Here is a 12,001-nt window from a genome sequence, read left to right as displayed (position 1 = left end):
TTATATAATGATTACATTTCAAAATAAAGGTCACGATCTGTAGAAGTAGAATTTTTTTTGTTAGCAACTGCAGCTTTCATTACATCTTTATGTCATTGCTCCGAATAAAAAACAAAAACAAAAAACAACAACAACATCAAACAAATAATAAATGATTATTTAAATTCTCAACAGAGTAAAATATTGTATGTATTTTATTACAGCCACTTTTGAGAAAAATGCTTTGATCAGTGTGACACGGACAGCAGGGGTCTCTGTCTGACCAGTATCTGCTCCCTCCTGCAGTGCAGCACTGCAGATTCCCTCATTCCCATTCCTCCTTCAGCAACTCATTAATCAAATTGATTGGACCTCATCAACTTAAACAGAGATCCTCAGCTGTTTATTTCAGCAGGTCGAGGGCTGAACACCCCACTGGGGATTGTGGTGAAGTGTGTGTCCTCACAGTCAGGTCTGTGCGGGTTTAAAAAAGCTCTCATTTAGGTGGCTGTCCTCTGCAGTGATATGCAGTCATTGCAGGCACCAACTCAGGGCTGTAACGGACCCAAGCGATGGACTGAAGTGAACAGAGGTTCAAGAAAAAGTATGTATTGTGTGACTTTCCAAAAACAGCCAGAAACTAGAAAATCAGAAAAAAACATTATGTTATAAAATTAATCAAAATATGCATAGGCTATATTATAATGGATTCATATAGATTACTGAGCTATGCACTTACACAAAAGGCTTAAATCCTGAGGAAATGTGAATCCAATAAATATTCTGTTTATCGCTGTGGTTTCTAAAATGCTACTTTTGTTAATAATGTGCTTAAGTGACAAGACCCTGAAATAAATAACCAAAATCAAGTGATTTTTCTGTCCCAGCTTGGCAGTAAAACAGTGTTCATGCCAAAATTAATGATACATGCTTCAAAAATGACTGTTGAGCCATGTTTCCACTTTCCACTCCGTCAATAAACTGTCGTTATGAGCCGCTCATCGGACTAGCTTGTCAACTGACTTTGCCTCAGGGTTAGCAATACCATAAGAGGCGGTATATATCCTACATCCTGTTCCCTCAGCTCACATAACAAATCAGCACAACATTTGCCATTGTATTCAGCTTGTGCCCTTTCCCCAGCTATCCTCAGAATAGTTCCTCTTCTTGTTAACTGAAAGCAGATCTGGTATCATGCTGAGACAATGAAGAAGTGGCTCTGTATCCTGACTGTGGTAAAACTGGCAGAGTCTCTTATACAGCATGTTTTATCAGATATTTAGAGAAGCTCACATACAGCTCAGCTCCACTCTAAATGCATATTAGTCGAAGCCAAGCGACACTCAACTGAATGTCAAAGATTGGGGGAATGTGTCGGTGCAATCATTTAATAATTTACAGATAATTACCAAGCAGACTCTCTCCATAACCTTACACATATGGGCAAGAAAGAGTGTTTAGTGATGGCAGACACCTCAGATTGGTTTGCTGATGCGGAGCTAATAACACAAATGCATTACTTAAAAAAATACATTTCAGTACCTGCAATATTATTTTGAAGTCAGCATGAAATGACTCTTTTCAAAAGTTCACACATACACTTGATTCTTAATACTGTTGTTACCTGAATGATCCACAACTGTTTGTTTTTAGTTGTTCATGAGTCCCTTGTTTGTCCTGAACAGTTAAAATGCTCACTATTCATCGGAAAAATCCTTCAGGTCCCACAAATTATTTGGTTTTATAGCATTTTTGTGTATTTGAACCCTTTTTGAGATCCATCTTTTCACACTGAGGACAGCTGAGGGACTCATATGCAACTATTACAAAAGGATCAAAGACTGACTGATGTTTCACAAGGAAACACGATGCATTAAGAGCTGAATTTGAAGATCAGGGTAAATTCAACTTATTTTGTCTTCTGGGAAACATGTAAGAATCTTCTGTAGCTTCTGATGGCCAGTACTAAATGAAAAAAAAAAAAAAGATATTTGGGCAAAATAAGAAAAATGTACACATCTTCATTCTGTTCAAAAGTTTTCACTCCCTGGCTCTTAATGCATAGTTTTTTTTCCTTCGGAGCATCAGTTACTGTTTGAACCTTCTGTAATAGTTGCATACAAGTCCCGCAGTTGTCCTCAGTGTGAAAAGATGGATCTCAAAATCATGCAGTCATTGCTGAAAAGGGTTCAAATGCACAAAAATGCTGAAAAACCAAAGAATTTGTGGGACCTGAAGAAATTTTCGGAAGAACAGCAGGCAGTTTAACTGTTTAGGACAAACAAGGGACTCATGAACAACTATCACTAAACAACAACAACAACAACAAAACAGCTGTGGATCATTCAGGTAACAACAGTATTAAGAATCAAATGTGTATGTAAACTTTTGAACCGGGTCATTTTTTTATTTATTTAACTATTATTTTCTCTTGTGGACTATGTGTAAAAACTTTTATGTGAAATATCTTATTCAGGTCAGTACTAAATTAAAAATAACATGCATTTAGTATGATCCCTCTTATTTTTGTAAAATAATTAACATTTAGCAGATTCTGCAAGGTGCGTGTAAACTTTTGACCTTAATTGTATATTATATATGTATGCATTTTTTTTTACCTTGTAATGTTTCATCAGATTGTCCTAACTGGATTTTCCATGTTCTTCCTCTTCCTCCACAGTTTGAGCGAAATGCGCACATCTCAAAATCCAATCAACAACTGATGAATATAATTAAAACCCATGCAATAATTTGACCAGAGTTATTTAACTAAAACTATTATAGACATTTTTGTTAATTGAAATAAGCCCAAAATAAAGAACTAAATGTTAACACTTTACAATAAGGTTCATTAGTTAACATTAGTTAACATGAACGAAGAATAAACAATACTTAAGCATTTATTAATCTTAGTTAATATTAATTTCAGCATTTACTAATGCATTATTAAAACCATAAGTTGTGTTCCTTTAACATTAGTTAATGCATTGTGAACTATCATGGACAAACAATAAATGACTGTATTTTTATTAACTAACATTAATAAAGAATAATATATAGTGTAATAAATATATTGTTCATTGTTCATTAATGTCAGTTAATACATTAACTGTAACAAATGACACCTCATTGTAAAGTGTTACCATAAAAGCTAAAACTAAAATGTACCTAAATGGAAATAATAAAAAAAGGTAATAAAAATGACAAAACGCAACAAAATCACTATAAAATGAAACTAAAACAAAAATGAAAACTGAAATTATAAAAACAAAGTTAATTTAAAATAACAGTATATAAAAAAACTAAATAACACTAAGTCTAACAGGTAATGAATCGCTTTATTGAAATCAATTGATATGCTGATAAAATATAACTATCATACAAATTCATAATTACATATACAAAGATTAAAAGGCAATTCTTCCCCATTGTTTCAACAGTATTTTTAAGGCATTGTGTGAAATAACAATAAATGTGCATATTGCGGCTTGTGTCCTGGCTAAGTGCATGTAACTCTATACAAAGAAAAGTGAAAAAGTGAAAAGAAACAATATGTTTGTACATATAAATACAGCACATAATACACATTAAAAATACATATCAAATGTAATGTAAAGTAATAACATTGCATTAAGAATGCATGTGCTTTGTTGGGAGAAACAGGGAAAAACAAATCCCTTGTAAAAACACTTCACAGTACATTTGCCAGTTTGGTCACTAGATAATAAACTGCTGTATCCCTCGCTTCCCCTGAGCCACAGATCTCATTTCTATTTAAATGAACATGAGATATCTGCGGCAGCAGAATGAAAACAGATTCGGAAGACAGAAAGCCTCTCGCCTAAAGTGCTGAGCTAAACCGGTAACAGAAAGTGCGTTTGTGTTCCATGCTCTGCGGGTTTTGTGCATGTGACCGCAGTCCCCTGTAATCCGTGAAGGCGCTTGGTCAAACAAGAAGGCTGAGTGTCGAGTGTAAGGCTCTGATATAACTCCAATGACCACAACAGAGAGCCGTAAAGTCACTCCAGCCTTGTGCATTCAGATGGAGGATCACCCCTCACTGTTTTCCCAGGTTTGTGGGCTTGTGTTTTCTTCCCTGTGTGAAGGTGCATATGCGCTTGTCCTGTTCTGGGATACTGATTCTGTATGCCAGTTTCTGTCCTGACCCCTGCAGCAGAGCAGAGCCACCAGTCGTGACCGAATTGAGGGAGTCAACAGCACAAACATGATGCAGTTCGCAGCTCCTTGAAAGGTGTTTCCAATTCCCTATTACAAAAATGAAATAACAATAACTGGGTTGCCAAATGCAATAAAGGCAAGTGCAGATAAATGACTTTGATTAAGTATACAAATAAACTGCATTAATGGGACTTAAATTAAGTTGTAACTAAGTGGAACCGGGTGACTCACATGCAAGGTGACCAGCACTGGGTTGTGTCCTGCAGGGGAGTCGGTCAGCAGGAGCAGAAAGCGGATGGTGCTCCACATGCGTAGCATGATGAAGATGATGGGGATGAGGGTGAGCTTCCTGTCTGCCATGGAAGACGCCGAATTAGAGACAGGGCTGCTGGTCAGGATGGGACGGTACTCGGACAGGGCTGCGTGCTTAAATATGTCAGAGGAAAAGGGAATAAAAAAAGAGATCAGCATTTAGTCTTACAGAAAAAGCTGACCTAAAAATACAAATTGTGATTTACAGAAATAATAAAGTTATATAGGTTTGCAACAAGAGAAAAATGTTTAATTAACAAAAATAATACTTTTTATTTAACAAGAATACAGAATTAAAGAATGATAATTAAATTAAGAAGTGGATCAGAAGTGGACAAGCTGTTTTTTTAAGTACTGTTTAATTGAGTTTTCTATTGCACAAAGAATGCAAACTATTATTTTTTAACATTTATAATAAAAAATGTTTCTTGAACACCAAATCAGCATTTTTATCATATTCGAATGATTTCTGAAGGATCATGTGACACTGAAGACTGCTGAAAATGTAGCTTCGCCATCATAGGAATACATTTTAAAATACAGTTGAAGTCAAAGGTTTACATTAACCTTCACATAAAAGAAGTTTCCATAATCCACGAGAAAATAATAGTTGAATTTATAAAAATGACCTTGTTCAAAAGTTTACATGTTGATTCTTAATACTGTTGTTACCTGAATGATCGACAATTGTGTTTTCTTTTTGTTTAGTGATAGTTCATTTGTCCTGAATAGTTAAACTACCCACTGTTCTTCAGAAAAAATCTTTCAGGTCCCACAATTCTTAGTTTTTTTTCTTTGCATTTTTGTGTATTTGAACCCTTTCTAGCAATGACTGTATTATTTTGAGGTTCATTTTTTCGTACTGAGGACAACTGAGGGACTCAAACGCAACTATTACAGAAGGTTCAAACGCTCACTGATGCTTCACAAAAAAACACAATGCATTAAGAGCCGGGGGGGAGGGGGTTGAAAACATTTTGAATTCAAAAATCAGGGTAAATTTCACTTATTTTGTCTTCTGGGAAACATGTAAGTATCTTCCGTAGCTTCTGAAGAGCAGTAGTAAATTAAAAAAATATATATAGTTAGGCAAAATAAGAAAAATGTACACGTCTTTATTCTGTTCAAAAGTTTTCACCCCCGGCTCTTAATGCATCGTGTTTCGTTTTGGAACATCAGAGTGTTTGAACCTTCTGTAAAAGTTGCATAGGAGTCCCTCATTCAGGTAACAACACAGTACTAAAAATCAATATTTGAACAGGATCATTTTTGTAAATTCAACTATTATTTTCTCTTGTGGACTAAATGTAAACGTCTTTTGTGTGAAATATCCTATTAAGGTCAGTACTAAATAAAAAATAACATGCATTTTGTATGATCCCTCTTATTTTGGTAAAATAATGAACATTTGAAGATTCTGCGAGGTGTATGTAAACTTTTGACTTCAACTGTATATTCAAATAGAATCCAGTTATTTTTAATGATAATAATAATTCATGATATTACTGTTTTTACTCTAAATTCAGCTTTGGTGGTCATAAGATACTTTTTTCAAAATCTTACAGATGCCAAACTTTTAACGGTACTGTAACCAATAACAGATTGTTGTTTTTTGGGTTAATCTCACCATTTATTATTGAAAGTGGCTTGTAAACCTCACGCCAAAATGTTTACAAGGAAACAGCATATCCATACACTCCCATTACTACAGCATGTGGTTTGCAGAATGTAGTTGTGTTACTATGACAGGAATGTAGGCCAATCTCTGAAAAAGTAGTTCATTTCCAGAATGAAAATTTCCTGATAATTTACTCACCCCCATGTCATCCAAGATTTTCATGTCTTTCTTTCTTCAGTCGCAAAGAAATTACGTTTTTTGAGGAAAACATTCCAGGACTTTTCTTCATATAGTGGACTTTAATGGGGATCAGTGGGTTGAAGGTCCAAACTGCAGTTTTAATACAGCGTCAAAGGGCTCTACATGATCCGAGCCGAGGAATAAGTGTCTTACTAGTAAAACGATTGGTCATTTTGTTAAAAGAAATATACAGTTTTATATTCTTTTTAACCACAAATGCTTGTCTTGCACTAGTTCTGCACTGTTAGTTCTTTGTCGGTGTACTTTGGTTCTTAAAAATCGTCTGACATAATTGTTTTACCTTTTTTTTGTAAAGGGCGTTTGACTTTCTTTGCACGTTCGCTTTGTAAACACTGGGTCGGTACTTCTGCCTACATCATGTGTGTATCATTACGTAATGTGTGAGGTTGAGATAGCGCAAGACAAGCATGTGTGGTTAAAAGGTATATAAAATTGCTTTTTTTCTTAGAAAATGACTGATTGTTTCGCTAAGTAAGACCCTTATTCCTTGTCTGTGTTCGTGTAGAACCCTTTGAAGCTGCTTTGAAACTTCAATTTGGACCTTAAAGGAACACTCCACTTTTTTTGGAAATAGGCTCATTCTCCAGCTCCCCCCGAGTTAATAAGTTGATTTTTACCGTTTTGAAATCCATTCAGCCGTTCTCTTGTTCTGGCGATATCACTTTTAGCATAGCTTAGCATAAATCATTGAATCCTATTAGACCAGTAGCATCACGTTCAAAAATGACCAACGAGTTTCGATATTTGTCCTATTTAAAACTTGACTCTTCTGTAGTTATATCGTGTACTAAGACCAGCAGAAATGTAAAGCAGCGGTTTTCTAGGCTGATAAGATTAGGAACTACACTCCCATTCCGGCGTAATAGTCGAGGAAGTTTGCTGCCGTAACATGGCCGAAGCAGGCGCATTAATATCACACAGCGCCTGAAATTAGATCCCAGCTAGGTAACTTCCAATGTAACCGGTGCTAAGTTTGTGTAATTCCGGTTGTTGCAGCTGTCAGAGTTGCAGCTGGTAAATTGTTAGTGGCTGGATTTACCTGTGTGTGATTAGCTATGGTTATGTGCATTGTAAGGGGCTGTGATAGTAAGTCGAAGACGTAATCTACTACCATCTTTCATAGAATTCCCACAAAAAAAAAAGCAATTTCGACTAATGAATCAATGGCTGGCTGCTCTGAACATAGATCTCAAAACACCGTTAGAAACGATCAAGAAATGGCGTGTTTGCTCCGAGGATTTTGAACCAGATGACTATTTGGATAGTTTTACCGATACTACAGCACGGCGTCTAAAGGACACGGCGATCCCAACAATCTTCAAACTAACGTTACAGACAGGACAACAAGGAGCATCGCCCACGGCTGTAAGTGAAACATGATTAATTGCTAACGTTACCTGTGAAATGCAACCCCTGACGACTAGGTTTGGGCGAACAGTTGGCTTAGTATTTGCTATGACCAAATTCCATGTGTGATTGCAAAAGAAAGTTATTGCGAACAGTCGGTGGTGTTTTAAAGTCAGTTTTGAGTAAAAGTGTACATCATGAATGTAAGCCTGAAAATGCAAACTGACAGTATGCATTTAAAATCTTTATATTATATAATGTAGCAGGAATAACTTACTCTTGCGACAGCTGGCCATTAGGTCCACTCGGCGTGTGACGTTTTTTCTAGTTTATTTTGTCAAACCGGAAAAAAAAATCGACTATTGCAGGATGCAGCATTGCATCCAAGTCCTCGGATGTTGCGACCTGACACTTCCTCATCAGGTAGATCCACCCTTGCCATCGATGGCAATACCTAGTCCCACTCGCGACAACACAGGCACTCACTTTTAGTTGGCATGGGTTGGCAAGCCCCACCAGCGCGAATCTGCTCTCCTCATCCCTTCTGTCCCAGGCAGTTCAGACACACTTTCTTGTCTTTCGCGTACCAAAACCTTAGCTTCAGTGAATTCTGGTTCAAATTGATACGGTTTAGGATTTGCACCAAAGTAAATATCTTCTAAATCGTCTCTCACAAATGTCTCCATGGCGAGGAACGCTGTCTGTGCTGTGCATGCACGTTGGATATGTTGACGGAAGTAAACATTTGCACATGTGCTGTGTGGTATTACTGCGCCTGCTTCGGCCATGTTACGGCAGCAAACTTCCTTGACTATTACGCCGGAATGGGAGTGTAGTTCCTAATCTTATCGGCCTAGAAAACCGTATCTTTACATTTCCGCTGGTCTTAGTACGCGATATAACTACAGAAGAGTCAAGTTTTAAATAGGACAAATATCGAAACTCGTTGGTCATTTTTGAACGTGATGCTACTGGTCTAATAGGATTCAATGATTTATGCTAAGCTATGCTAAAAGTGATATCGCCAGAACAGGAGAACGGCTGAATGAATTTCAAAACAGTAAAAATCAACTTATTAACTCGGGGGGAGTTGGAGAATGAGCCTATTTCCAAAAAAAGTGGAGTGTTCCTTTAAACCTGTTGGCTCCCATTGAAGTCCACTATATGGAGAAAAATACTAGAATGTTTTCCTCAAAAATCTTAATTTCTTTTTAACTTTTAACTTTTTAACTCAAATGGATACCTGGACCATTTGCAATCTGGTTTCAGACCACATCATAGCACAGAGACAGCGCTCATAAAGATAATAAATGATATTCGCCTAAATTCTGATTCTGGCAAAATATCAGTGCTGGTACTACTAGATCAGAACTCCTAAAGAAGGATTTTGGTGAACTCATTGAAACACTTCGAAGACTTGAAGTTCAGTCGTGGCCTAGAAATCACTATCTTATGATATTTTCCTGATACATCAGCTCTGGACTTTATTCCAGAAATGACTTGCTCACAGTTTATGAGAATGTCATGCAAACCTCTGCTATTATGGTAAGCTGTCTGTGATGAGCCACGGTGGACTTACTGCTCTGTGAATGTGTAACTTTATAAGGATGTACAGGACTGGTAGTGTGACATAGGCAAAGAACTCCCAGATCTTTCCTGTGAGCAGCATCCACAGCACATGGTCTTCAGCCTGGATGTCCACCCAGCACCAGCCAACAGACACTTCAGAGGCATCATAGCCGATCTTGTGCAGGGACAGAGCTGCCACAGTGATGGCGAATGGAACGCCCCAGCTGACACAAACCACAAATCACAAGATCAGACTGCAGATAGACATCCACAGGCTACACAAACAACTTCATGTTCAAAACAAACTTTTGCCTTACTATACAGAAACCTTATTAAAGTGCCTGTAATCCTTTTTATTTGTATAGCTGAAAGTATATAATTCTAAATGCAAAATAATATAAAAGGAACATAAATAATCTCCTTTTTCTTTGCTAAATTGCTGTAATATATAGGAAATAATCTCCTCTATACCTGTAAATTAAATTAAAATATGTGACCCTGGACCACAAAACCAGTCTTAAGTAGCACAGGTATTTTGTAGCAATAGCCAAAAATAAATTGTATGGGTCAAAATGATCAATTTTTCTTTTGTGCCAAAAATCATTAGGATATTAAGTAAAGATTGTGTTCCATTAAGATATTTTGTACATTTCCTACTGTAAATATATGAAAAAACTTAATTTTTGATTAGTAATATGCATTCCTAAGAACTTTATTTGCACAACTTTGAAGGCGAATTTCTCGATATTTAGATTTTTTTTGCACCCTCAGATTCCAGATTTTCAAATAGTTGTATAATTTTTTTAAATAGTTTTCCAGATGATGTATCAATCTCAATTTTAAAAAATTTTACCCTTATGACTGGTTTTGTGGTCCAGGGTCACATATAAACATGACATATGCACATTTTTCAAAGTAAAATATTCCACATCATAGCATAAGGCATGTAAAATGTGTACATTTATGAATTTTATTTTATGTAAAGGACAAACTGTTTGAATTACATGTAAACTAATTGTAACAAATATTATATGTTAATAAAATAGAATAATTAACAATAAATTGAAAGATAATGTTAAGAAAATCGTTTAATTTAAATTATAAACTTTCCCTCGCACATTATGAGTGAACAGTGACTCAGTCATTCTTAAAACATCTGCTTTTGTTTTTACACAAAAGAAAAAGTAATGCAGGTTTGGTACACCACAATGGTAAGTACATTTTGAAAGAACTCTGAGTAAATATTTTTGAGGCAAACTGTTCCTATAAGAATTTCCTGTCAGTGAAGGAATGCTTCGTAGTGTTTACCTGATAAGATGAAAATACAGCACCAAGTTGTCGGCCTGTCTCTGGCTGGACCTCACAATAAAAACGTATAAGTAAATAGCAATAGCCACGGTCCAGAAGAATGAGCTGGTGTTGGCGAACGTGGAAATAGCTCCTTGCGCAATACAATCCGCAGAATCAGAATCAAAAACCACCACAACTCCGTAAAAGTAAGAAAGTGCAGACAGAAGGTCCGTGATAGACAGATAAACGAGCAGTTTTCTCGGCGTAGTTCTCAGATCGAGCCATCTTGCAAATGTGCATATGATTAAAAGTGAGCCAAAAAACGAAAGTACACATGAAGTCAGGATAACAACCTGTTCGTAAACATACACCTCGGTCCGGTTAACCTCGGCCATAGTTTTCCCTTGTAAGACTTTCAAATCTCCCAGCGCCTCGTTTCTTTGTTTGGTAAAGTCTAATTTAAAGTGTCGAATCCTCTTGGAACCCTAAGAGATTACCAGTGCACTTTTCCCTTGACGAAGCATTGCCCTGAAGTGTAAACGAGACGGGCTTTAAGATCCAGCGGCGTAAGAGGCTTTACAAGAGCCAGTCAAACAGCTTCACAACTGCTGAGGCAGTGAAACAATGTCTTGACAATAACAACAAATCAAAACATGTTACATTTTGTGTCCATTTTTGTTAGTATACCTGACTGACTTTATAAAACAGACTAAACGTATCCTAGGCTCGAAATCTAAGCTGAGGAACTCACAAACTTTGTTTCTGCGTTTAACATTTTAAGTCACTAGTGTTGGGGAGGGGAGTGATTCGTCAAGTGATTCGAATCATTTGAATCGAAACACTAAAAAGATTCGTACAGAACGTTTCAGCGTCACGCAGGTAGTTGGAAGCATGGAACCTTTGCTCAGTCGATTCGTTAAAAACACTGAATCACAGGTTTTACTGTGCTTTACTAAAGGGAACCCCGGGTAGGCTATTAAGACTTGTATGGCTTAATACAGCATATATGATAATGGCTATTATACTGAAATATGTAGTAGAAAACCCATAAAAGATTTACATTATTTAAAAAATAAACATTGTTTTGACGTTAAATGGTTGCACTCAGTGAGCTGCTGGCGCTAACTGTAGCTATTTTTACCGCAACACAATTTGAAAAATAAAATACTGATACAATGCCACATTGTGCGGCATTTTTAGTCGAAGGGCGACAAGAGAAGCGATGGAAGCTTTACTGAATAGGAAGATGCCTGTGGACAAATAAAACTTCCTAAAGACTGGCTTCTTTGTTCTCTTCACTTTAGCCCTGATGCTTTTGAGGCTTTTAGTAGACCACAGCTACTGAAAGCTTTCAAACGGCAGAGACAAGAAACGCTAGATGCTATCCTAGCAGGATGTAAACATGCCGATGCTTGTCATGACGCCGTTGCCACTGAAGGAGTTTCT

General features: G+C 36.7%; 1 protein-coding gene across 1 annotated transcript; it reads right to left on the bottom strand.

Moving 5' to 3' along the window:
* Positions 1 to 3,320: 3,320 nt before the first annotated feature.
* Positions 3,321 to 11,255, bottom strand: gpr157 (G protein-coupled receptor 157). Its single transcript, XM_073823679.1, has 4 exons — positions 10,574 to 11,255; positions 9,276 to 9,489; positions 4,390 to 4,584; positions 3,321 to 4,245 (listed from the first exon to the last, which is right to left on the bottom strand). Exons 1-4 carry the CDS (start codon positions 10,948 to 10,950, stop codon positions 4,030 to 4,032), a joined length of 1,002 nt encoding a protein of 333 aa, XP_073679780.1. The 5' UTR covers positions 10,951 to 11,255; the 3' UTR covers positions 3,321 to 4,029.
* Between the last annotated feature and the right edge of the window lie 746 nt (positions 11,256 to 12,001).

This window comes from Garra rufa, chromosome 18 (assembly GCF_049309525.1).
Source record: "Garra rufa chromosome 18, GarRuf1.0, whole genome shotgun sequence".
NCBI lineage: Eukaryota > Metazoa > Chordata > Actinopteri > Cypriniformes > Cyprinidae > Garra > Garra rufa.
Note: the sequence above shows the minus strand (reverse complement) of the source record. Positions and strands in the feature narration are given on the sequence as shown.

Excerpts from the sequence above, each read along its gene's own strand:
- gpr157 (XM_073823679.1), bottom strand. The coding sequence starts at position 10,950 with ATGGCCGAGGTTAACCGGACCGAGGTGTATGTTTACGAACAGGTTGTT. Across the intron at positions 9,490-10,573 it reads CTGTATTTTCATCTTATCAG|CTGGGGCGTTCCATTCGCCA; the intron begins GTAAACACTACG and ends GGTTTGTGTCAG. Across the intron at positions 4,585-9,275 it reads AGTTACACATTCACAGAGCA|CACGCAGCCCTGTCCGAGTA; the intron begins GTAAGTCCACCG and ends GACATATTTAAG.